Below are 24,042 nucleotides of genomic sequence, written 5' to 3'. Positions count from 1 at the left end.
TGTTCCCATTTTCCCATCACCCCTCCAACTTTAATCATTATCTTTTTCTGTCATCTCAGACAAGCAGAAAGGTATGAAGTATTACTTCAGAGTTTTCTTAATTTGCATTTCTCTAAACAATAGTGATTTAGAGGATTTTCTTCATGTGACCAGAAATGGCTTTAATTTCTTTATTTGAAAATTGTCTTTTTAATATTCTTTGGTCATTTATTATTTGGGGAATGGCTTATATTCTTATAAATTTGAGTTATTTTTTATATATTTTAGAAGTGAGGCCTTCATCAGAAGGATTGGCTATAAAATTGTTTCCCCAGATTCCTGGTTCCCTTCTAATCTTGACTGCATTAATTTTGTGTAAAACTTTTTAAATTTAATGTAATCAAAATTATCCATTTTGCATTTCATAATGTTCTCTGCTTCTTTGACCATAAATTCCTCCCTTCTCCACATATCTGAGAGATAGACCATTTCTTGTTGTCTTAATTTGTCAAGCACTATCTTGTATGCAGAGTGTTTCTTTTGCTCCCTCCTGAAATGACCTATTATATATTTGGAATATAATGTGTATATACTTAAATAAGCACAAGGTGGTGCTGTCATGCCGGTTTTGTGAGGGAACCTGACGGTTAGCAATACTGGCTCTCCCTTTTTTTAAAAACCTCAACCTGCTCCAGAATGTGGCTTGCCACAAGCAATTTGAACTTGGCTTAATCAGTAGCCTAAGGGTAAGTGGTCCCAAATCAAATTTATTTTTGCTATTTAGGAATTTTTCATAATTATTTTACTTAAAAATAATTTCATTTCATGATTTTAATGATTATTTAATAACTTCATAGGACTCTCACTAATTCAGACATACTTTGTTTTATTGTGTATCCCTCAGATATTGTAGGAGCGTTTTCTTTTGTTTTTGTTTGTTTGTTTGTTTGTTTGTTTTACAAATTGAAGGTCTCTAACAATCCTGCATTGAATAAGTCTGTCAGTACCTTTTTTTCTACAGCATGAGCTTCTATCATGTCTGATACTTTTTGGTAATTCTGGCAATATTTCAAAAATTTCCCATTATTATTTGTGATCAATGATCTTTGATATTATCATCATTGTCATTTTTTTTGGGGGGGTGGGGGGGTTGCCATGAACCATGGTCAGGTAAGGTGGCAATCTTAATTATATGACTGCTTCATCAACTTGTTCTCTTCCTCCTTGAGACTCCTTTATTCCTTGAGATGAAACAATATTGAAATTAGTCCAATTAATAATACTATACTGATCTCTAAGTGTTAAAGTAAGTCAATTGACTAAGCCAACTTCATTGTAGTTTTATTTTTAAAAATTGCTCAGCCACCCCACCCTCAACAACCACTACCCTGATCAGTCAGCAGCCATCAACATCAAGACATGATTTTCCACTAGCAAAAAAAAAAAATTACAACTTGTTGAAGAATCAAATGAGAGCATGTTTTTAGCAATAAAGTATTTTAAAATTAAGATATGCATATTTAAAAAGAAATAATACTATTGCATACTTAATCGACTATAGAATAATGTATATGTAATTTTTATATATACACTGGGAAACCAAAAAAAAAAAAAATGTGACTAGCTTTACTACAAAATTTGCTTTATTATGATGATCAGGAACTAAACCCACAATATTTCTGATGAATTATTCATCCTTTATTTCCAAAGAAGAGCAATGATATCACATTTTGGGGTCAGGGTACAGTTTTTTGGCTGTGGCTAGTCAGTCCAATATGAGTTCAGAAAGCTCAGTCAGGCACAAATAGTACATTGAAACATTTGTAATACACTTGAATTGTGCAGTTCATATTTCCTTTGTGCTACTGTGATTCTGATTTGCTCATGGAGTATATTGCTTTCTTTGATGCAGGCATGTTATGCTGAGCTGCTTTATTCCAATGTCTCCTATATCTCATAATCAATATTAAAGTTCTTCAGAGAGACCTTGAGAGTGTCCTTGGATTACTTCTGTTTGGGGCAATTGCACCTACCCAAACTGACTACTCAGGAGTCACTCCAAATGTACAGAAAGAATTTATTAAAATCTCGAGAAGAGGACCGTCCTGGCCTGTGGGCCCGAAAGGACGGCAAAGATACCCACAGGAGCAGAGTCATTCACTTGAAGATGCTTACAACTTTTATACATTTCACACAAAGAACCCCCAAAATCCCACCCTCTATAGGTTGTGATTGGTTACATAAACCTTTATCTCCCTATTTGGTCAGTGGAATGCAGTAAAAAAGGTGATATACAGTTTCAGCCACTTAATTCCTTTTTTGGACAATGGAATTCAGTCCAGGTCTCATCTAAAATCCTGTGACTGGGGTCTATAGGCTTGAGCTGCTTTAGTTAACAATCTCTGATCAATATGTGCTTAATCTGTAAATTCTTCACCTTTCCACACAATCCCCCTGTTATTCATAAATGTATATGTATATATATTTGCTCATGAAGAACTAACATTGTGGTCAAATTCGATTAACATTTCTACACATTGCTTATTAATCTCTTCATCAGGATCATCCCCTGCTACCGCCTCCCATCCCTCCTTTTGTAAAATCATCATTTTAATGGCATTCCCTGTCTGTAAGATTCTTGACAGTGACCTCCAAACTATTTTTGTTACCAATGTAATCATACAGGGCAAACATAGTGGCAACAGGATGGTTCCACATATAGCTATTAACTCATATCCCAACAGTTGTTTCCACCAGCTTCCACCGAACCATGACCACCAGCCAGTACCAAAGGGAGATTTCCAAACCTGCACGGGTACATGTGCAATCTTTTTTTTTTTTTTTTTTTTTTAATTTAATAGCCTTTTATTTACAGGATATATACATGGGTAACTTTACAGCATTAACAATTGTCAAACCTCTTGTTCCAATTTTTCACCTCTTACCCTCCCCATCCCCTCCCCTAAATGGCAGGATGACCAGTAGATGTTAAATATATTAAAATATAACTTAGATACACAATAAGTATACATGAACAAAACATTATTTTGCTGTACAAAAGAATCAGACTCTGAATTATTTTACAATTAGCTTTGTTGAAGGAAATCAAAAATGCAGGTGTGCATAAATATAGGGATTGGGAATTCAATGTAATGGTTTTTAGTCATCTCCCAGAGTTCTTTTTCTGGGTATAGCTAGTTCAGTTCATTACTGCTCCATTAGAAATGATTTGGTTGATCTTGTTGCTGAGGATGGCCTGATCCATCAGAACTGGTCATCATCTAGTATTGTTGTTGAAGTATATAATGATCTCCTGGTCCTGCTCATTTCACTCAGCATCAGTTCGTGTAAGTCTCTCCAGGCCTTTCTGAAATCATCCTGTTGGTCATTTCTTACAGAACAGTAATATTCCATAATTTTCATATACCACAATTTATTCAGCCATTCTCCAACTGATGGACATCCATTCAGTTTCCAGTTTCTAGCCACTACAAAAAGGGCTGCCACAAACATTCGTGCACATACTACATGTGCAATCTTATGGATGTTCTTCGTGATTTCCTTAATAGTTTGTCCATTATCATCAATTTGCATACAGCAGGTGGACAAATTCAGTTTCCCACAGACCCGCCTTCCTCTGCTGCAAATAGTCTAAGACTAGCCGATGTTGTAACACTGCTTCCCTTGTCTGAGTTGCCTGATCAGCCAGTAAGTCTAAGGCTTGAGCGGTTTGGTTGGTCATTATCTCTAGGACTGCCTGTAGCCTAATCAACTGATTTAACACATATATTGGCATTCGGTACCCGCAAGTTTAAGATTGATTTTCCATGTTAGTGGCAGCAGTTGCTGAAGGACTTGGTAAGCTATGTGAGTTTTGTTTTACAAACTTTGGGTGTTGAATCTAGACTATAGAGCCTATTGTTGTAATCCAGGTGAGGTTCATTGAGTCCTAAACATCAATGAGATGAAGAAGGAAGAAAAGGAGGGAGAAAAGAGCTATAGGCCCCATTCTAAGCCCCTGTTAGATCTAAGCTACCCTCCACCTAAATTCTCTTCCCTCAACTGAAGGGAGGGAGAAAGAGAGAGAGACAGTACAATATATACTTCCTCTAGACTAATAACATTTTAAAGAGTATATAAACATAAATTTTTGTTGTTCTGTCATGCCCAACTTTTCATGACCCTATTTCTGGTTTCCTTGGCAAAGATGCAGGAGTGGTTTGTTATTTCCATTTCTAGCTCATTTTACAGAAGAGGAAACTGAGGCAAACAGGATTAAGTGACTTGCCCAGGCTCACATAGCAAGTATGTATCTGAAGTCATATTTGAATTCCGGTCTTTTTGACTTCAGGCTTGGCACTCTATCCACTGTGCCTCCTCACTGCCCCAGTTTATTAACAACAGCCAAAAAATCTGGACTCAACAAAGCAAAATAAAACTCTGACTATAAAAATGTAAATGGAAAGAACCACACATATAAAATTTAAAAATAAATATTGCAAAATTATGAGGAAAAAATATGATTCAAAAAAAGAGATTTGAAAGGAAGTGGAAGATTTCTCTGTGTTGTGATATGGGAGCCACCTGCCCGTGGCTGTTGGGGATCCAACTCAGAGCAGCAGAATGGATCCCTTCATGTGAGAGGATGATGATTGATGATACAAGGAGACTGAGAAGCAGTTGCATTGTATGGCCTCTCTCCTCTTCTCTCTGCCTGCAATTTATTTCATTCCCAGTCCACAAGAAACACCTGTGTCAGTAAAGGCTGCTTTGCAACTCCTTCAGATATGGATGCTCTTGGAGAATTGATCTACCCCTTCACCTAGGCATGGCCCTTCACACTCTGGAATGGAGGACATCAATAAGATGATCGTTTTAACTTTGGAGATTCCTTCAGCAGAGGTAGAAAGGAAGCCAAAAGACCATGATCAGCCATAACAGGGTGAGGATACAATGACACAATCAGCAGAGGAATTCTGAATGAGTCATTTGTTTCCTCCATTCCCTATGAGTTACGGGAATGTAGGCATGGTGGTTTCCCCTTACGGAAGAGTAAGCAAGAGAAAAACCAAGAATAATGCTCATCTCAGTGGTTTTAGGATAATGTGTCTTTTACTTTTGATTTTTTATTTTGTGTATATTCAAATTGCAATTAAGGTATATTTGAATATACTGAGCTCAGAAAAGAGAGAAACTGAGCTCATTACCTCAAATGGAAATAGAGCCAAATGAGTATAATAACCATGATTTTTAATTTTTTGAATAACTTTTACTGTCTTTTTATATTATCAATATTTTCCAGTGTCCTTTCCTCTTTTCTTCCCAGAGAACTGTCACATATGACAAAGAATTAAAAAGAAGGGAAAAAGTTGCTCTAACTATTCAGTTTCTCACTTTTACAAAGAAGTAAGGGCATGATTTCTCAGTCTCTTCTTTGTAGACAAACTTTGAATGAAATAATTTCATAGCATGAAGTTTCAATTATTCTGTAGTGGTTCTTCTATTTACATTGTGGTAGCCATTGTACAATGTATATTGTCTACCTGATTCTATTGACTTCTCTTTCCTATAAGTTTCTATAAGTCTTTGTTCCTATAAGCTCTTATAAGTCTTTGTCATTCTTCTTTGTTTCCATTCCTAAATGCAGTCAGATTGAAACCTTTTAAAGACCTTATCTTAAAAAGGCCAAGGTCTCCCAGTGCATCCAGGGCCATCTCCAGTCATTCTGATCTATATTTTGCCATTGGACAGAAATAAACCTGGTGACTTTGCACAACCCACCCTCACTTAAGTCCAATTTATTTGCACGTCCTGGCGTCACCTCCCTGATGTCAGAATGAAGAACAAACAATAATAATGTGGTATTAATGTGCCACAACTTATATAGTCATTTCTCTGAAGTTCTTTGGTAGTACAAAAGGTATTGCTGTCTACGTTTTGGTGATTTTTAAATATTTTCATGCCCTATATATGAACTTGGGAAAGTATAGAGTATAATCAGAGGGAAATGCTGTTTTAGTGAAAAAATGAAAGAAGTTGGTTGGTTGCCATAACCACATCAGGCTTTGTGAAAGTAACTCAGGTAGGGTAGATACCATCTGAGCATTTTGTTACTCTTGACATTTAAGGCAAGAAATTATTTTTCCGCAGAATGTATGTTAACACCTCACATGATATCTGACATGGAATTGATGAGGATGGAGAAGTTTCATTTTTTCACTAAAGAAGTATTTCCCTAGTCTGTAACCCCAATATACCTTTTGGGGTGATTCCCCATATCCTATTATTTTGTTGGGTAACTACATTATTTTGATAGGGAGAATCTGCATCCTTGAGAATGGTACAAAATCTTCATTTATATTTGATGAGGTCCTAAATGGTGTAGGACTGGGAGAAAGTAAAGAATTGATCCCTGAGGTAAGCAGGGAGAAGGCACTAATAAAGATCAATTTAGCTTCATGGTCTTACTTCCTGGGGAAGTCATCCAGTCAGAAATTTAAGTTATATCAAACCCCTGAAACCCACCCTTTGTAGAGGTCTCCAGCAGTCTCACCTTGCCATACCCTGTCAGAAATTCCAATCATGTCCCTGAGGTTACATTTCCCCTATAAAATCTACTAATGGGTCAAATCATGGCTGCTGCCCTCCTTTGGTCAATCTGTCATGGCACTTTGCCTCATGGTGTCTTCCTCTTCCCCTTTCCTCATGCCATATGGTATCTCTCCTCATTCCACTATGCTTCCCAAACCCACCTCTCCTTAAAGCTAACTCTTTTAGGGTGCTAAGTCCCTTTCAGGATTTAGCTTGTCAGCTAAAGACATGCCCCAATCTCATACTCCCTTTTCACTGGGTAATTGTGAGTTCCAATAAGGAACTTTCATATGCTCTCCCAACTCTATTTCATATTTACCATTCCTGGTGTCTATTGTATCCCTTTATTTTCTCTGTAAACTCTTCCCTAAATAAATCTACCTTTTGACAAAGCAAATGGCCATTGTGATGACTGAACCTCAATTTTTGGTGCCTACATCTGGTGTCTACATCATCTGGTGTCTACATCACCCACATCATTTTCATGGTGTCTTCAGCTCTTCACTCTTCCTTTGCTCATATATTCAATCAGTTTTGAAATTTTATCTTTTCTATCTCCAACATGTCATTTGAAATCCAGTCTCTCTGTAACCCACCACAGGCTCTCATCACCTGTTGCCTCCTAATTGGTCTCTCTCCATCAAATATCTCTTTAATCTCTCCTCCTCTCTTGAAGAAAAGTGATTTTCTTAAAGTACAGGTCTGACCGTGTTATTTCCCTACTCAATAAGCTCCCTTGTTTGTTTATTGAGTAGGGAATTACCAATGCTTATTAGTAAAGCATTGGTAATGGCTTCCAATTACCCCTGTGAATTACATTTTCAGCTGTAAAGCAAATTATCTCCTTTAATACCCTCTATGATCCACTAAACCAGCCTTATTATTGTTCCTTCCCCATAATGGTCCATCTCCAATCTCCTGCCTCCAAAACTTATTACTTGAGTGACCTTGAGCAAACATACTTGATTGATTGATGGTGGTGCAATGAGGTTCATAGTCTCTCTTTGTTGAACCGATCTATTGGAGTGAGGCATTGATCTCTTGTGGCATTGAGAGGTGCTTTGATTCTTTTTTATGGGGCATGTTTCTGGTCTCTTACTAAAGGAAATATTCCTTGTTCATATGACGCATCATTCCTGACTGGTTACAGAAATGGAGGTTGCATTGAATTGAGTGACTGGCATAGAGTCAGGAGCTCTCATCTATTGAAACTTTAAAGAACCAGTTTGCTCTTTGGGGACTCTTTCAGAATTTGCTATCCAGCTGTGGGGAGTGGAGGGATTTCTCTACACTCCCCTGCCCAGTGACAGTGGTGGCTACAAGCACATAGCAACATTAATAACATATATTTGCCTAATTAAGCTAGACTGAGTTCGTGATACCTGTGTACCTTCAGCTTTCTCTTTTCTTTCTTAGGAGGAGGATGGAGACACATAATCTCCCACTCTGCTACAGTGGTGCTTTTTTGTATTGGGAACTTTGGTTCAGGTTTGGTTCCTGAAACATGGAATTGATAAAGCAATTTATAGCCAATTTATGGGAGTGCTAGTAAAACTGAACAGGAAAATTAAGCAGTAGGCTCTAGAAACCCTTGAGCTTTACCCAAGTCTAAAGCATCCTCTAATGTCCCTGTTTTATTTGGATCATTTAGGGGAGGCTATAAGTAGCAGACTATGGAGAGAAGATATCACGGTCTCTTTTAAGATTCAGTATCTGTGATGGTCCTTTTAGCAATTTCTATTCATGTTACTATAGACAGGACCAAATAAAATCCCTTAGAGTTGTTGAACTATTCCATGTAATTAAAAATATCTCTTGGGGGTAGAAGAATAGATGGAGGAAAGGAGGGAGTGCTATAAAAATGCTAGCTAAATTTGATGGAGATGAAGATGGTATACTTTGTCATTTCATTTCCTCTTACAATAACTCTGAATTGAACAACTCTGAGGAACAAGTAGCACCTGTAAGCTTTTGGTGGATTACAAGGAACTGGACAAAGTCATCACACATTAAAACTGCTCCTGCTTCAACAATGTCACAAACCAGGTAGCACAGGCCCAAGGTGAGATCTTTTATCTCTATTCTCATAGCTTTCCCCTTTAGGGTCAGGATTAATGGAGGAATTTTACTGATGTCTTTTACTGTATAGTTTGTGGAGCATGTTAATATCAGGGATTTCCTATGCTAAACAATCATATTGGAGCTGTTATATGAATAAGAGATTGAGGAGTAGGCCCTTTACCAACAAAGACACTGGGATATGAGAGTTTTTCTTGCTCAGGTGACCTATGTGTGCCAATTAGATAATCTCCCAAGTCAAATGTCCCTCAAGCTGTCCCTAGATAGCACCCTTCTATTTTGCTAATCAACAGCTGCATTATTACACACCTGATTGCTTAGATTAGGTGTCAAACTCCAAGTAACCTCATTTATGACAAATTGATACCACCCTTGAAAGAGGAATGAATAATGGTTTTGGAGATCCAGGCCCCAGGAATACTTACCTATTAAGAATGGACTGTTTTGAACACTATTCCACCTTTACTTTCCCTGGTTCTTCCTTATTCTCAGATGAGAGTTGACTGAGTCTCAAGGTTCTCTCATCTCAAAGGGGCTGAGAAAATCCTGAATATAGCTCAGGTCCTCCTCAATCAAATGAATGAATAAAACAAAACATTTATGAACATTATCTGCAAAGCTCAGTGCTAAGCACTAGAGATACTAATAACAAAGCAAAACATGCCATTTTCAAACTCACATTCTAATTGGGGAAACAAAATATAGAAGATTCATTGGCAAGCCAAATGAAAAACGTTGGGGTATAGTGGTAAAGTAGATGGTTGCTTTTTCTTTAATGTCTCCTGATTAAATTATCATTATTAGTTTCTGATAGGTTTTTTGGTTTCATTTTTTTGAAATTTGACAGTACAAAGGCAAGAATTTTCTTTTCTGAGTCTTCAAAAGGTGTGACTCTAGTGCCTACTAGAGTAGGCTTAAGAATGCCTAGGATTGCTATTACCAAAGTTCTTGGATGCTATTTCCATTAGGATCTGAAGGGATATGATAGTCAAGGTGGTAGTGATGGCCATGATACATTACTGCCTTCTTCACCCGGGCTGTCTTGCTATTTCAGCTAGGTTGGCCAGCCTGCCCCATAAGTAGCAATTGGTTAGTAATTGGTGAGGATGGATAGTCCCTTCTTCACAGTAGTTGCTTCTTTGCATGCTAGCTGTGAAGGTTAGTGGTATAAATGGTAGACCTCAAAATGGCTACAATTTCCTAAAAGGTCACCAAGCTACCCCCAGAACTAACCGATCAATGTCCCACTTAAGGCAACTTCTTGGGCACTTAAGGGCATAACAGGACTCACCCACATAGAACCAAGTCCCTTCCAACTCGATGTAGGTCTTCTAAAGACCACAGTCACCATATTGCTGAAGACAAGAGTGGCTTGGAAACTGAATGGATGTCCATCAATTGGAGAATGGCTTAATAAATTATGGCATATGAATGCTATGGAATACTATTGTTCTGTAAGAAAGGACCAGTAGGATGATTTCAGAGAGACTTGGAGAGATCTACATGAACTGATGCTAAGTGAAATGAGCAGGACCAGGAGATCATTATACATGGCAACAAGATGATCAATTCTGATGGGCATGGCTCTCTTCAACAATGAGAGGATTCAAACCAGTGCCACTTGTTCAGTGATGAAGAGAGCCATCTACACCCAGAGAGAACAGTGGGAACAGAGTGTGGAATACATCATAGCATTCTCACTCTGTTACTTGCTTGCCTTTTATTTTCTTTCTCAGATTTTCTTTTCCTTCCTTCTTGATCTTTCTCTTGTGCAGCAAAATAACTGTATAAATATGTATACATATATTGGATTTAACATATATTTCAATACATTTAACATATATTGGACTACCTGGCAGATAGGGAAAGGAGTGGGGAGAAGAGGAGAAAATTTGGGACAAAAGACTTTGCAAGGGTCAATGTTGGAAAAAATTACCCATCCATATGCTTTGTAAATGAATTAAAAAAAAAAAAAAGACAAGAATGGCTGAATCTATAGTAACTAAATGCCACTAAATCTGTTTCATATCCTTGTTAGGACTAAATAAGCCTCCTTTTGTTAACTGTTAACTTAAGTACCTCCTTTTGTCCTAAAATTGAAATTGAACATAGTGCTGGTGACAAACTGTTTGTCCCCTAATGTATGATACCAGTTCCACCCACTCACTCATTTTTTTAGTCTTATGTACATACCAACTATGTAAGAAAAAGTACATTTCACCCCTTTCCTCCCTTTTCTTCCAGAAGGTATTCCTGTGGAGGGAACATGTGGCCAATACAATTCACAACTTTAGTATCTTTTCTCTCACTTGAAATGATCAAACGGAAAAAAAATTTTTTTAAATCAATCTCATAGAAGAATGATGACAACTTCTTTAGCAGGGGCACGTGTCTTTCATTACTGGTCCAGCTGAAATGTCATTACAACATCCAGTTAACATTCTGGAAAATCTCTGTGACTATAAATGTATAAATTTCTGCTTGCCTCAGGCAACTGACTTGTGTTAGTTCAGTTGACATTGGTCACAGATTTTAAGTTGACAAGCTTTCAGACTTCAAATATTATAGAGTATATGTGAATTCATTTTGGGAGGACAAACCTCCTTACAAACTTCAAAAGGAATCACCTAATTTGAATCTTAATTAAAGAAAGTGTCCATAAGATTGAAATTCCCTCACTTCCCACTGGAAACTTCATTCTAACGTTGACTTCTACTTTTCAGTCTTCAATCTACATTTAGTCATTGCAACTGAATAAATCTGGGTGCCAAGCAAGACTCACAAAGCAAAAGAAACTCAACAGTATTAAAGTGATAGGTGTAGAAAAATTATTTTATTCTGTCCAGTATCCTAAGACATAGGAGACAAATTAGGTAAAAAAAGGATATACCAAAGGCAAAGCTATGTGGCCAGGAAAGAACAAGAAAACCATCTGGTTTTGTCCCCCTCCCATATAATTGTTCCCCCAAGAGCAGTGGTGATCCATCCTCCAAGTACATGGCTTAAAAATATTGCAATGATAAGCTTGTTTAGGCCTAATAATAATTGGGACACTTGTAGACCATTCACCAAGTTTTGGACATAAAATTTCTATATCTTATTTGGTGCTATTTCCTTTGAGTATTGCTACTGCAATTCCTCCACCCCCTAGAACATTGTGCCTGTTCTGGTAAGGTTAATATTGGTTGTTTTGTATAATGTGATGAGATCCTACAAGAGTCAGTTCAGAAGTGCTGCTTCCAGAGGCTACATGAGCCAAGCTCTCATTTTTGACCATTTATCTCTTAAGAAAAGCTTGTGAGAGCATCTCTTTCTGTTAACATTTAATGAAGATTTCCCCCCTCAATTTAACAACTTCACTTCTTTGCCTAGTATTTTTTTTGTACATGCAAAACAATTTTTAAAAATTCTATTAAGTTAAAATTGTCTATCATCATTTATTTGATTGTTCTCCAGAATAAACATTTCCTTCAACCAATCTTCTTATGGCATTAACTCAATGTCCTATAATCTTTTTTTGCTCTTCTTGAAACCCTTCAGCTGAACACATTATATGGTCTGATCAGGCATTGAAAATATCTAACATTTCAGTATGCAAATATATTCTGTAAGAAATTATAAATTTTTTTTTTATATAAAGGGTATGTACTTCTCATAGAAGTTTTATATATATCCACATGAGTTGTCTAAATAGGTGGGGTAGGTAGGTGAAGAGAAGCCTTGCCTTCCCTTCTAAGGGGAATCTGATGCCTGATTGGAGAACAGAAAGGTCTGTGATGCTAGCCACTCTTTTCCTATGAGAGGAGATAACAGGCTAGAATTATACATATTTAATTCCCCCCCCTTTCTTTTCCCCTCTTATTCCTTCCCATACTAAATATTGTTGATGTGGGGGCACAAGTTTTTGTTGTTGTTTTAGATAAAAAGCAGCAACATTGCTGTCCTTGGCTGATATCCCACAGGCCTACCTGTCTGCCTGTTCACCAAAAGCAAGTTACATAAAAGTCAATTGCAAATAGTAATAGAGTGAAAACCCATTTAATGGAACAAATAACGAAGAGAAATTGGAGAATTCATATAAATAAGAATATATAAGAAAATAGTGAATGAACTCAATGAGAGACAGCAAAGCCAAGAGGCTCTGATCTATGCTAGAGTGAACTCCCCTGAAATCTCTAGGGAGGCAAGCTAAAATCTGAGATATGCTGAACTAGTTTTCCTTTATATGTCTGCCTTCCAAAGTTTTTTTCTCCCCGCATTGGTCTGTCCCTGGATAAAGCAGAAATGAAGAATGTCTTCTCTATGAAGTTCTTCTTGTAATCTTCTCCTAAATTAGTCTTTATGCCTAACAGCAGTTGACAAAAATCCTCAGGCTTGAGACCTGGGTTATATCTGTTATACATGAGTTTTTCCCCCAACTACATATGTTTAATTAACAATGCAATAACATCTCTATTTACTTGGCTATCTGACTATATTAAACTGGGAATCTGATAAACTTTCCATTCTGCAATGGATTTAAAAGTATGATTATTTTGTTTCCTGCAGCAGACTGGCGAGTCCTCTTTGTTCACCCTCGGTTAAATTTTTTTTTTTTTTGAAGTGGGGTAAGGATCTGGACACTTGATTTCATTCATAGGTGCAGAAGGTGGAAAGTCATCCAGTGCAGTTCTGCAACTAATAACTACTATGTGTCCATGACCAGTATCATATAGAAAATAGTTTGAGTGGTGAATGGTTAAGTGATATTAAAACAGCTGGTATGAATCAAGAAACAGGATTGGAATCCAAATTTTCTTGATTCTAAAACTTGCTTTTTATGGAGTCACACTGCCTCTTTTCATCTGTCATCAGTGTGGCTAAATGTTAAGTTACATACTTTCAAAACTAAAACTGACAATTACAAGCAGCAAAATTCCCAATGGACATGGTTTGTCCAAAAGGATGAATTATTTCTTTTAAAAGCATCAATTTCTTAATTTTCCTTTGAACCAGCAAGCACTGCTTTTGTATTTCCAAATCCTTAATTGGGAAACTCTGTTTTGTGCCAATATTTCTAGCAGGTTCAGTGAGATCTGTTTACAAATAACTTGAAAGGTTTGGGAACTTTTGTGTAGTTTGGGCTTTGTGAAAGGTTTTAGGAATTTGACATTAAGAGAAACAAGCTGAATTTAAACAGATCCACATTAAACATCTTTCAGTGATTCCACAGGGAAAAAAAACCACATATTTCTTTGTTATTATTCCATTTGTGTGCTTACAAAACACCTTGATGAAGGGAAGATTCAAAAGAAAATACATCACAGAGAATGTAGTTGAATAAGGCCAGGCATTCCAAACATAATGTGAAAAAACTATTAGAAGTCAATTTTTCTCTTGTTTCTTTTATAAAATGAAAGGAGGTGGGAAGAGGTGAGTAGACTAGATGATCCCTAAGGTCCTTTTTAAATGTGGCATTCAAATGAAGAAAGGATTTAAAGCAAAATGCAGACTATTAAGGAAGTTCTATATAGAAGTCTTTTCATTTTTGTCTTACACTGTTAGAAAAACAGAATATAGAGGTAGCTAGCCCTGAAGTCAGAAAGAGAGGAATTGAGTTCAAATACAACCTCAGACACTTAATATACTTCATAGTTGTGTGACTTAGGGCAAGTCAGTTGACCCCAATAGCCTTACCAAACAAACAAACAAAAAAAACAAAAAACAAATGTACCTCCTTCCACTAAAAGAGAAACTTAGCAAAGCAATTTTTAAATTAAATATACAGCTTAAAAAAATTAATGCAAAGAAATTTTTTCCTTGTTAGCTAAAGAATTAAGCAATTTAACTGAGCCAGATTATGTTCAGAATAGAGAATACTATTATGGACAAACCCTTAAACATGATCATATGTCTCCTCTCCACCCTATTATCCTATCTGGATTTTCTTCAGTAAAGTTCTTCGACCCTTTCCTAGATCAAAAATTTTGCTGTGTGGTCCTTTTTTGGGAAAAATAAATGAACTCACAACTCAAGATGGATATATAGCATTGGCTTCCTAATATTAGAATGTAATAGCTTCTAGTTTGTTCACCGACTACTAACTTTCCAACTGCAAACATAGCCATTTTGTAAGAAAAAAACAAATCACTCTCCACCTTTCCTTTTTTCTCACTCTACTAACCCTCTCCTCTCACAAAGATGTTAGTACAGCTTAGACATTTAATTTTCAGAAATGTATAAGGAAGGAACTGAAAGCGTATTTTACAAGTTCTTTCAGTTCATACTAATGCTAAGGCAGGTCTGATACTTTCTAAGGGGAGAGAGTGTGTGCAGTTAGACAAATTATGCATAACGTGAAGCAGTGCCAAGATCATCAAATCATAACACCCTACTCACCCCTAAATTCCATCACACAGCTATACCAGATCCTCAACTAAATTAAAAATGAACCTTTTTGATGCCCCGTTTATGTCTTAGTTTTGGAAGCTGCTATTTGCCCTAAGAATAGCAAAGGAGTCATTTTTCAAGACAGTGTTTCTTTAACAACTGAAGAAACAGGATCCTGATCACAGTGGGTCAGGACTTCATTCTGATAAGTGGAAAAAAATAATCACGACCAGTTTTGTTAAATACCAATGAACCTACAACCATTATTAATCTAAGGCATACTCTTAAGACAGAGAGAACTCTGAAACTACTAAAATGAAGTGGAACCCAAAGATATTATTTTGGGGGAGGTAGCATTTAGAAGTGAGAAGCAATTTTTAAAACACTCAGTTTCTTCACTCATTTCCACTAACTAGGATTTCCAAACTTTAATTTAGGCAGGCTAAATCCAGTCAAGAAAGAAATACTTTTTTTCTTTAAACAGTTCACATTTATTGATAACAATAAAAAAATCTTTTAAAGACTAGCAGTATCTTATTACCAAGAGTGAGGTAATATGTTTATAATCATTTACAGAATTCAATATGTAAATAATGAATTCAGGAAGAAGGGTAGGCTAAGACTAGTAATATAGGGGAGAAGCCAAAAGAATCATCAGTGCCAGAAAAAAGCAAAATGAAAGCAGTAATAGTATCACACTTTGGGGATGAGGGAAGAGGCAAAAAAGCAAAATTATGTAGGCATATTGAAACTGCATAATCAGGTTATGTTTGTCACATCAATTCTCTTAAAGGGAGAATTAGATCTTACTTTCCTCATGAATAAACCTTGTAAGCATTTGTGTAGCAATAGGCTTTGGGCTCTTAAAGACATATTAAATTCTCATGGAAAAAAACATGTCACTTTTGAGCCAACTTAAAATGGCTACAATTCAAATAGCTCTACAAACATCTCTGGGCAGATGTAGATTGTTGAATGAAGCACTTTCTTTGCAGCTGTCAGCAAAATCGCCATCTGAGACAAACATAAGGAGAGAGAGAAGAGAAGAGAGGACCATCTTCAGGTCCTTATAACTTGGAAAACAGGAAGCACTATCTGGAAGCAACACAAATGCCACTGAATTAAATAACCCTTATCATGCTTTCTGAAAACATCATTCTGGTGCCAATATTAAACTCATCCTATGAAAGGCAACACAACTGAAGTCTAGAAAGGCAGGCAATTAACATAAAAGCCAAAACTCTTTTAGGGCATATACTAGTTTTGGAAGAACTTAATTAACTGGTGTTGGGGAGACTGGATTTCTCAGCCATGTGCTATTTATTCCTCCCTCCCTTACCCTTTGACCCAGAACAACACTCACACATATACCTACACACACACCAATGCTCTTTGGCCAAAGAGACAGCCCAATTGATGCCTTAATAAATTTGTTGTTGTTGTTGTTTTTAATGCAGTCCAGAATTGATACACGTATAATGAACTTTTTAGGTTTTGGCACAATTTCTAAAAACAACACAAAAGCATGCTTTCAACATCTTCATTAATGAGGCTTCTCCAGTTTCACTTTAGGACACATTTTTAAGTTACCTGCTTTTCTCACAATAGGATTATATTAAAGAAAGGCAGGATTTTTGTTTTTGTCCTTGGGAATTTAAGAGAAAGGTAAAAGGCAAACTAATTGCATGTTTTGATTTCCTTCTATGGAGGATTCTGTTGTAATTTGAATTAAGCTTCTGTTATAAAGAAAAGGAAGATTCAATTCTTGCATACGAAGCAGGACTTCTACAAAAGCTGCTCTGCTGAATTAACAACAAATGCTGATGGTGATAACACAAAATTTAGGCTGATGAATGGGAAATGTCACAAAATACTACAAGAAGTAATGGCTGCTGGTGACATGCTATTTTCCAAATGAAATCTCCTTAATTAATAAAGATTTAGGTTCTGATGACTATTAGTACATTAAGCTTCAAGAATGCATTGTGGTATCAGGGATACAGGAGAGAAGCTATAATAAGTTCAGGAGACAGTTTGGGCACATAATGCCCAGACTTACATGAATCTTAGACATGAAGAACAATTCCCAAATGGAGGGGGGAAAGCTCAAACTGAAAACAATTGTATATTTTCAAGCAGAAAAACTTGATAACCAATTTGGAGAGCTGGGAAATTGTAAAGAAGGGCAAAGAAAGTGAAGTTTTACAAATGTAAGAGGCTTCCTTTGAGTTAAGACAGCTCCTTTTAAATTCCTTTTCATTGAACAATACTTCAAATCAGCCACAACAGGACTGGAAATTCCCAATGGAGCTGTGAATTATTCTAGATTTAATAAGGGGCTTTGTGGAGGGAAAGGTGATCAGTGAATTGTTATTTTACATGTAGAACATTTCAAAAGAATATCAGGAAGAACACAAAAGGACAAAGATGGGATTTATGTGAGACAAGCTGGAAGGTTTCTGTTCTATATAGGAAGAAGGAACTGTCTAATTTATGAAGGCTCTCTTAGGAATTCATTCACTAATGCACCATGGTAGAGTTTGTTGGAAAAAATTTTTTTGCATCAACACTTTAAATGGTCTACTTCTTAATCAATGTATACAAACTATTCTTTTCAAGAAGAGCCCTTGTGCTTTAGTTTGATTTTGTGCACATTGTATACAAAATTTATGGCTACTGAGTTTAAAGTTAGGTTTAGAATTAAAACTAACTATTCAAATTAGCTTCAGGCTCAAAATCACTACATTTAAAATCTGAACCACTATTTTTCTATCTAAGAGGATCTGAGGGGGATTTGCACAAATGTCATTGCTGAGTATGCTGTAGTGCAGCTGGCTGTCACCGAGGAAGTCCTGCCATCTCATTTCATCTGTGCATTTTTCACTTGTGCTGCTGCACTACCTGGAAATCAGGGAACTGGAATGAGACTGGTTGGAAGAGGTTGTGGCAGCACTTAGCTGGGAGAAACCACTGTGACTTGATTCCAGGCTGGTCATAGAACCTCTGAAATTGAACATATGCAAAAGAAAAGATTTTAAGAGCTTTTTTTTTTGGTGGTTCAGTAATAAAGAACTGTATAACAAACCTAAATATCCCTTTTTCACTATCACCTCTTTGAAAGATATAATTTTAAAACATGTCTGCAAAGCCTTCCTTGAACAATCTTATATAATGTTGAAACACTTTTTCTAAAGTTAATTTTGTATTGTTTATTATCTTCTCATCGACTAAATTTATACTCTATGAAGTCATGGTTTCTAAGTTTTATTGAAATTCTACTATCTAGTTTCCCCTCTGCCCTTCTGTCACTGCCCATGACAACACAGGTATTCATGCATGCTTGCACGGACACACAAAAACATATACATACAGTGTCATTCTGTGTAAATACTAAAAATCCTTACACATATACATACATGGCTACTACTTATGGGGTTCTTAAGAAACATTTTAAGGTCATGAAGACTGAACTAAAATTTGAAGAATTCCTATATGTAATTGTGGACACAAGAAGGATCTGTACCTGAAATCTTCAGAACCAATTACTTCTGTGTAGTACATCACTTTACATTTGTGAGAAGAAACCTGTAGTGATGCCAGCACATCATCTACTCGTGGTAAGCTGGTTGTGGCACAAGCTGGCATGCTGTGAAATTTCCACTGTAAAATATAGAAACCTGGCCATCTGGTCACATGTGAGCCCTAGAAACCAAGAAACATGAAAACAATTTTTGTAGAGAATCTTATCTTCTATGTTTTTTCTTTCTGGATCTGACAGAAACAAAGTTGTTTTGTCTTTGAATCTCATTTTATTGACCCTATGCTCAAGGTATACCATTTTGGTTTCACTTTGACATTTAAGGCAGTTTTCCCTCTTAACATTCTTGTCCAATTATGTTACTAGAGCTATATAGGATTAAGGAACATGTGATAATTGTTGCTTGCACTAATTTATAGAACTGATGAAATCCTTTTCCTGTAAAACTGAAATTGGAGGTAAATAGACCATGGCCTAACAAAGAAAGAATTCCACTAACTACCCACTAACAAAATGTAGCTTAAAAAAGAAAAAGTGTAGCTTTCGTGTCTAGAAAAAAGAAGGTAATATTCATCCTTAGGGAAAAATCTGTAGGCAGCAAAATTATGGATTTACTATGAAAGGAAGTACTGAAGAACTATGATTCCAGTCAATAAAAACTAACAAAAAATGGAATCAATAATGCATTTTAAAATTTATTGCTATGCTTAATAATACTTATTCATTTTGCTTTGGAATTATTTCCTAAAGGAGACTTTTGGCCAAAAATATTTTAGAAGTCTTTCAATTTCCAATTATAAATGTGTACATGGTAGTTTTTTAAATAAAGACTATGAGCTATTTTCTTGTGAAAGGGAGCCACACGAAACTAAAGGTGATGACTGATACACACTATGAAAATATTTCCTTGGAAATAGGCAAATATCATTGCTATGGTGGGTTTTTTTTTTTTTTTTTGTTTTCTATGGGGGAAAGCAGTGGCAGGTAGCGAATGTGGTTAAATGACTTGCCCAGGATCATACAACTACTAAGTGTCAAATATCTGAAGTCAAACCTGAACACAGATCCTTCTGACTACAGGATTGATGCTGTATCCACGCAACAACAAAAACAAGAATTCTCAGGAATCTGAATGCATGACAGATTTCTTAAAAAGTCCATTTCTACTAAATATGAAAATCACTGATCACAATATGAAAATGACCTGTCAGTTTGACTATGATTCTGGTTTAATTCTTTAAAAGTTGACTCTCCTTCAATACTTTCTTTCTTTAAAGATTAATACAGGAAACCCCTATCTTCTACTAGCATAAGGAAAGGCAGCTTCTGAGGTTCTATACACAAAACTACACCAACTACTAGAAACTTGTTTTCAGTACCACATGCCTGCACTAGAAACAGCAACACAGCTTTACCTGAACACTTTCTCCTTCTTTGCAAGTGAGTGGGGATTCCACCATACTATAGTCTCGTCCCAACTGCCACATTTTGTCTATTAATTGCACATTATTTCCTACTGGAGAAGTAATGCTGTGAGCTCCCACAGAGTCCTTTTTAGGAGGTTGTGGTGATCTCTTGGAGTGATAGATGTTAAAAACAATGTCACCTTTGCACACATCAAAATCCCAAGTGATCACAGAAGAGGCATCCACAATTTGAATAAGAATCTGTGAAGAACAAAAATTAAATCAATAAATATTAAGCATTCAGAGTGTACACTAAGTACAATTGCTGAGAGTCTGAGAGTTACAAAGAACTATTCCTGCCCTGAAGATGCTTACAATATAGAGCCCAGCTTCTGTGACTGTGACTCCATATGGGGACTCATAACTGAGTATAGAGGTCATGAAATTATGATTTATTATCAGTAAATCTTTGATTTATATATCTGTTTTATATACCTATATGGCTGGGGTCACATAAAAATTTTTCAGGGGAAAGGGGATTGTGATGTAAACTGAGATCTTTTTGGAGGAAAAATGATGTGAACTGTGTCCTTTTTTTATCTCTTGGGGTTAAGGGTGATTGGGGTCTCAAGCTCTCCCCTGGGAGGGGCATACCTTTCCCAGACAACTCCCTTCCCAAGATAAGTAATCTTACTGAATTGGAAAGCTCAGCCTGGGGCATAGTCAACATCCTCTATCCAGTGGCTCAAACTTCCAGTTAAGTAATCTCATTCAATTTTGAATTGAATTGAATTGAAAATCAGTCTCTCAGATTCATCCAAAGATCAAAAAAGCCTCAAATCTCAGAAGACTAATAAAAGGGGACTCTGAACCCCGAACCTTTGCCAAATTCCTAATCAGGCCTTTGCCGTTAAGAAAGCTGTTTTCTTAGCATACTGTTACCCACCTTTGCAGAAGTCCTTTTAGGACTTTGCCCACTAAGAAAACTGCCTTCTTAGCATACAGTTACCCATCTTTGAAGAAGTCCTAAAAGGACCATATCCCACTAAGAAAGCTAAGTCTTCCTAGCAAGCTGTCCTCTTAGTGCAAATAAACCCCCTTTTGCCACAGACTTTGGGTTTGCAAATTCTTTCATAAGAGAATCTGAACATCCAGAGGGGATCTTTTACCCTCAATTTTTGCACCTCATCATTTGGTGGCCCAGTATGGGGCTCCCTAAGAGTCTGGCCAGGTAAAGCCTTTTCTTCTTGTTTGTTCTATAGTTAGGACACTCAAAAATTCCCGGGAAAATAAGGGTCGTTGGAGCTCTACGCTTGAGCACAATTCTCTCAGGGATGTCTGAAATGGGAATTCCTGCGTTTTCTGACAAAAGTTCCCCTTAATCAGGGAGCATTTTGTCATCTCTACCTCTCTAGGGACACCTAAGAGAACAAGGCACTATAGAATCTGAGAAATCTAAGGCTTGTAGCATAATGGGACAATCCCCCTCTATTCCTAAGGAATCTTCCTTAGGCAGTCTCTTTAAAAGACAAATTAGACTTAAAAGATCTCAAAAGTAAAAAGCTTAAATTATAACAGCATTTCAGGATGCTGTTTAAATTTGCTGGAGGGAAATCAAACTCCCTCTTGCTCTTCTAGGGACACAGGGGATCCTTCCTTTGCACTCCCATGCAGTCCTTAACAGGAGGCTTCTGAATCCCTTCCAGAATAAGACCTTATGTCCAACAATAATTCTTTAACTCTATCCCCCTCACCTGAACCAGATCCTGAGACTTCCCAGTCCCTACTCTTCAATCCCCTTTTTTTCCTCCTCAGGATATTGATTCCAACCTCTGCCCCCGGGAGAACTAGCAGACTTTCATTTCCTCTTTCAATGTCAAATCTCTCCCAGACTTTTTGAGGGGTCCAAGGCCAATGCCCTTCTTGATCTTTCCTGGGAAAATGTTAATATTAAACAATCTGCCCCAGATACACAGAGGAAGCTGCAGAAATCAGTTTTCGGCCCTCAATAATTTCTCCCCCTCAGCTGCTGGTGTTTTTAATAATAAGGATCAAATTACAGCAGAGGAAAAAGACCACAGAGTTAGAGAGAGATATGGAAAACAATCCCTACTCTGGGCTGCTGACATTTCCGGGAACCACAGAGGTTTGTGCTTTAGGTGTCATGGAAACTGTCTGAGCAAACTCCCGTCCTTGCCCTGAATTGGACCAGGAAGGGCACTGGAGGAGAGACTGCCTACAGGGGACAAGCTACCTCCGCAATGCTCTGCCCTCAAGCAAGAATTTGGGGCTTGGTCAAGTTTCCCCTAGCTTCACCACAAAAGCCCAATACCCCGATGTAGCTGGTAAGACAACTGAATTTCTCTTTGCTATGGGGACTTCTTCATTCTCCATTTGGCACTCTGGTCTCACGTGCCCCACTCCCCATAGAATGAGGATGGCAGGGGAACTTAAGAATTGTTTGGAGACTTTTCCTCTGCCTTTCCAGTTTGGTGACCTGTTATTTAAACACTCATTTCTTATTATTCCCTCCTATCCTGCTCCTTTATTGGGGTGTTATTTAATGGTGAAATTGGGGACCCAATTTTCCCTTCTCAGACCTCCAGAGTCTCCCTGCAACACTTTTTCTCACAATCTTTTTCTCTCTAAAGATTCCTAAAATCACTCAAAATTAAATACAAAAGATAAATCCATAACAGCATATCTATCATTCTAGGCATTTTTACCAATTAAGAAAAATGATCCTATGCACTAAATGAATATTTAAATCAGATGATCTAGAGTTCTACATTCAGAGAACAAAAGTTTTTATTGGAGCAGGGAAGAAGGGAGTCTTGAAAACTAAAAGACTGGATTTCTGAAAGACAAAAGTCTGAGGAAAAAAAAAAAACAGGCTGCCCAAAACAAATTTTAGAAACTTTATGATTCTGCATAGAGTTGCTGACAATTTTAAGTCTAAGATAATATTACTAGTTTAGAAGATTGTATATTTCAATTTCCCCAGATTTAGTTTTTTATATCTATATGGCATCTTCCCATTCAATTATAACTTTTCGCTAGATGGGAGCAAGGGAGGAAATCTAGGAGAAAAAGATTAAAAAAAAAAAAATATATATATATATATTACACACACCCACACCCACACACCTCTCTCTTCCTTTTTAAAATTTATAAACTGTGGTTGGAAAGAATTTCCTTTTTTCTCCTGGGACCATAATGCGAGAAATAGATTTATTTGGTTTCCACAGTATAAAAATTAAATTGGAGATAGGAAACAAATAGAAAATTGAAACCCACAGGGACTTGGAGGGTGATGGTGGGGAGGACTGGACATTATCTGGCCCCTCAAAATGTAAGAATATAAGTTCACTGGAGGCATGGATTGGGTTTTGTAATCAGGATTGGTGGCCTGAGATTTGAAAAAAATCTTTTGTTCTTTGCCCCCAGCTTTCTACAGTTATCTTCCTCTTCTAGAATGGAAGCTCTGGGGGTCAGGGACTGGATAGAATGGGAAACACCCTAATATGTTAACCATTTGATAGCCTCAAGCTTTCTTACCTCATTTTTTTTTTTCAAAGAAACTGTGCTTTAGAAATTCCAACCAATGGGAAAGGAGCCAGGGGACTGGGGAGGAGAATTCACTGTAGGGGAATAAAAAAGGGAATGCCCTTGGCCTAAATCATGCTTTGTGTGTCAGACTTCACAGCTTTTCTCAAGAGAAAGAAGTAAACTTTTTCCTACTTATACTCATACTTTTGACTGTTTTAGTGGTCGCTAATGTCCCACACACAATAAGGCTGCATTTCCTCAAGGAAATATAAAGCATCTGTACAAAAATTTATAGAAATGTAGAGAAATTTTCTGTACAGATAAAAAATATACTAATATAAAAATATATACTTAAAGGGTTAAGTACCATATGAATATAAAGATAACTTGTTATAAGACTTAAGAGAAGGGAAGATCACTTTAGTATGAGATAATTAGTGAAAACCTCATGGAAGAAGCAGTATCTCTAAGAATGGTCTTATAATTAAGGAATACAGACAAGCAGAAATGAGAAAGACATTTCAATCTTGG

The 24,042-nt window shown here is 36.8% G+C and overlaps 1 protein-coding gene across 2 annotated transcripts in view; it reads right to left on the bottom strand.

The window, feature by feature from the left end:
* Positions 1 to 13,104: 13,104 nt before the first annotated feature.
* Positions 13,105 to 24,042, bottom strand: part of SEC14L1 (SEC14 like lipid binding 1) — an 84,562-nt gene continuing 73,624 nt past the window's right edge. For both annotated transcript variants that reach the window (XM_003768676.3, XM_031965557.1), the window contains 4 exons: positions 19,972 to 20,223; positions 18,542 to 18,720; positions 17,920 to 18,021; positions 13,105 to 16,032 (listed from right to left, as the gene is read on the bottom strand). In XM_003768676.3, coding sequence (XP_003768724.2) covers positions 16,017 to 16,032; positions 17,920 to 18,021; positions 18,542 to 18,720; positions 19,972 to 20,223 — 549 coding nt within the window. In that variant the 3' untranslated portion in view covers positions 13,105 to 16,016. The remainder of the gene's footprint in view (positions 16,033 to 17,919; positions 18,022 to 18,541; positions 18,721 to 19,971; positions 20,224 to 24,042) is intronic.

Source organism: Sarcophilus harrisii, chromosome 4 (assembly GCF_902635505.1).
Source record: "Sarcophilus harrisii chromosome 4, mSarHar1.11, whole genome shotgun sequence".
In the NCBI taxonomy this organism is placed as follows: domain Eukaryota; kingdom Metazoa; phylum Chordata; class Mammalia; order Dasyuromorphia; family Dasyuridae; genus Sarcophilus; species Sarcophilus harrisii.
The sequence above is the reverse complement of the archived record's forward strand: the minus strand, read 5'-3'. Positions and strand labels throughout refer to the sequence as shown.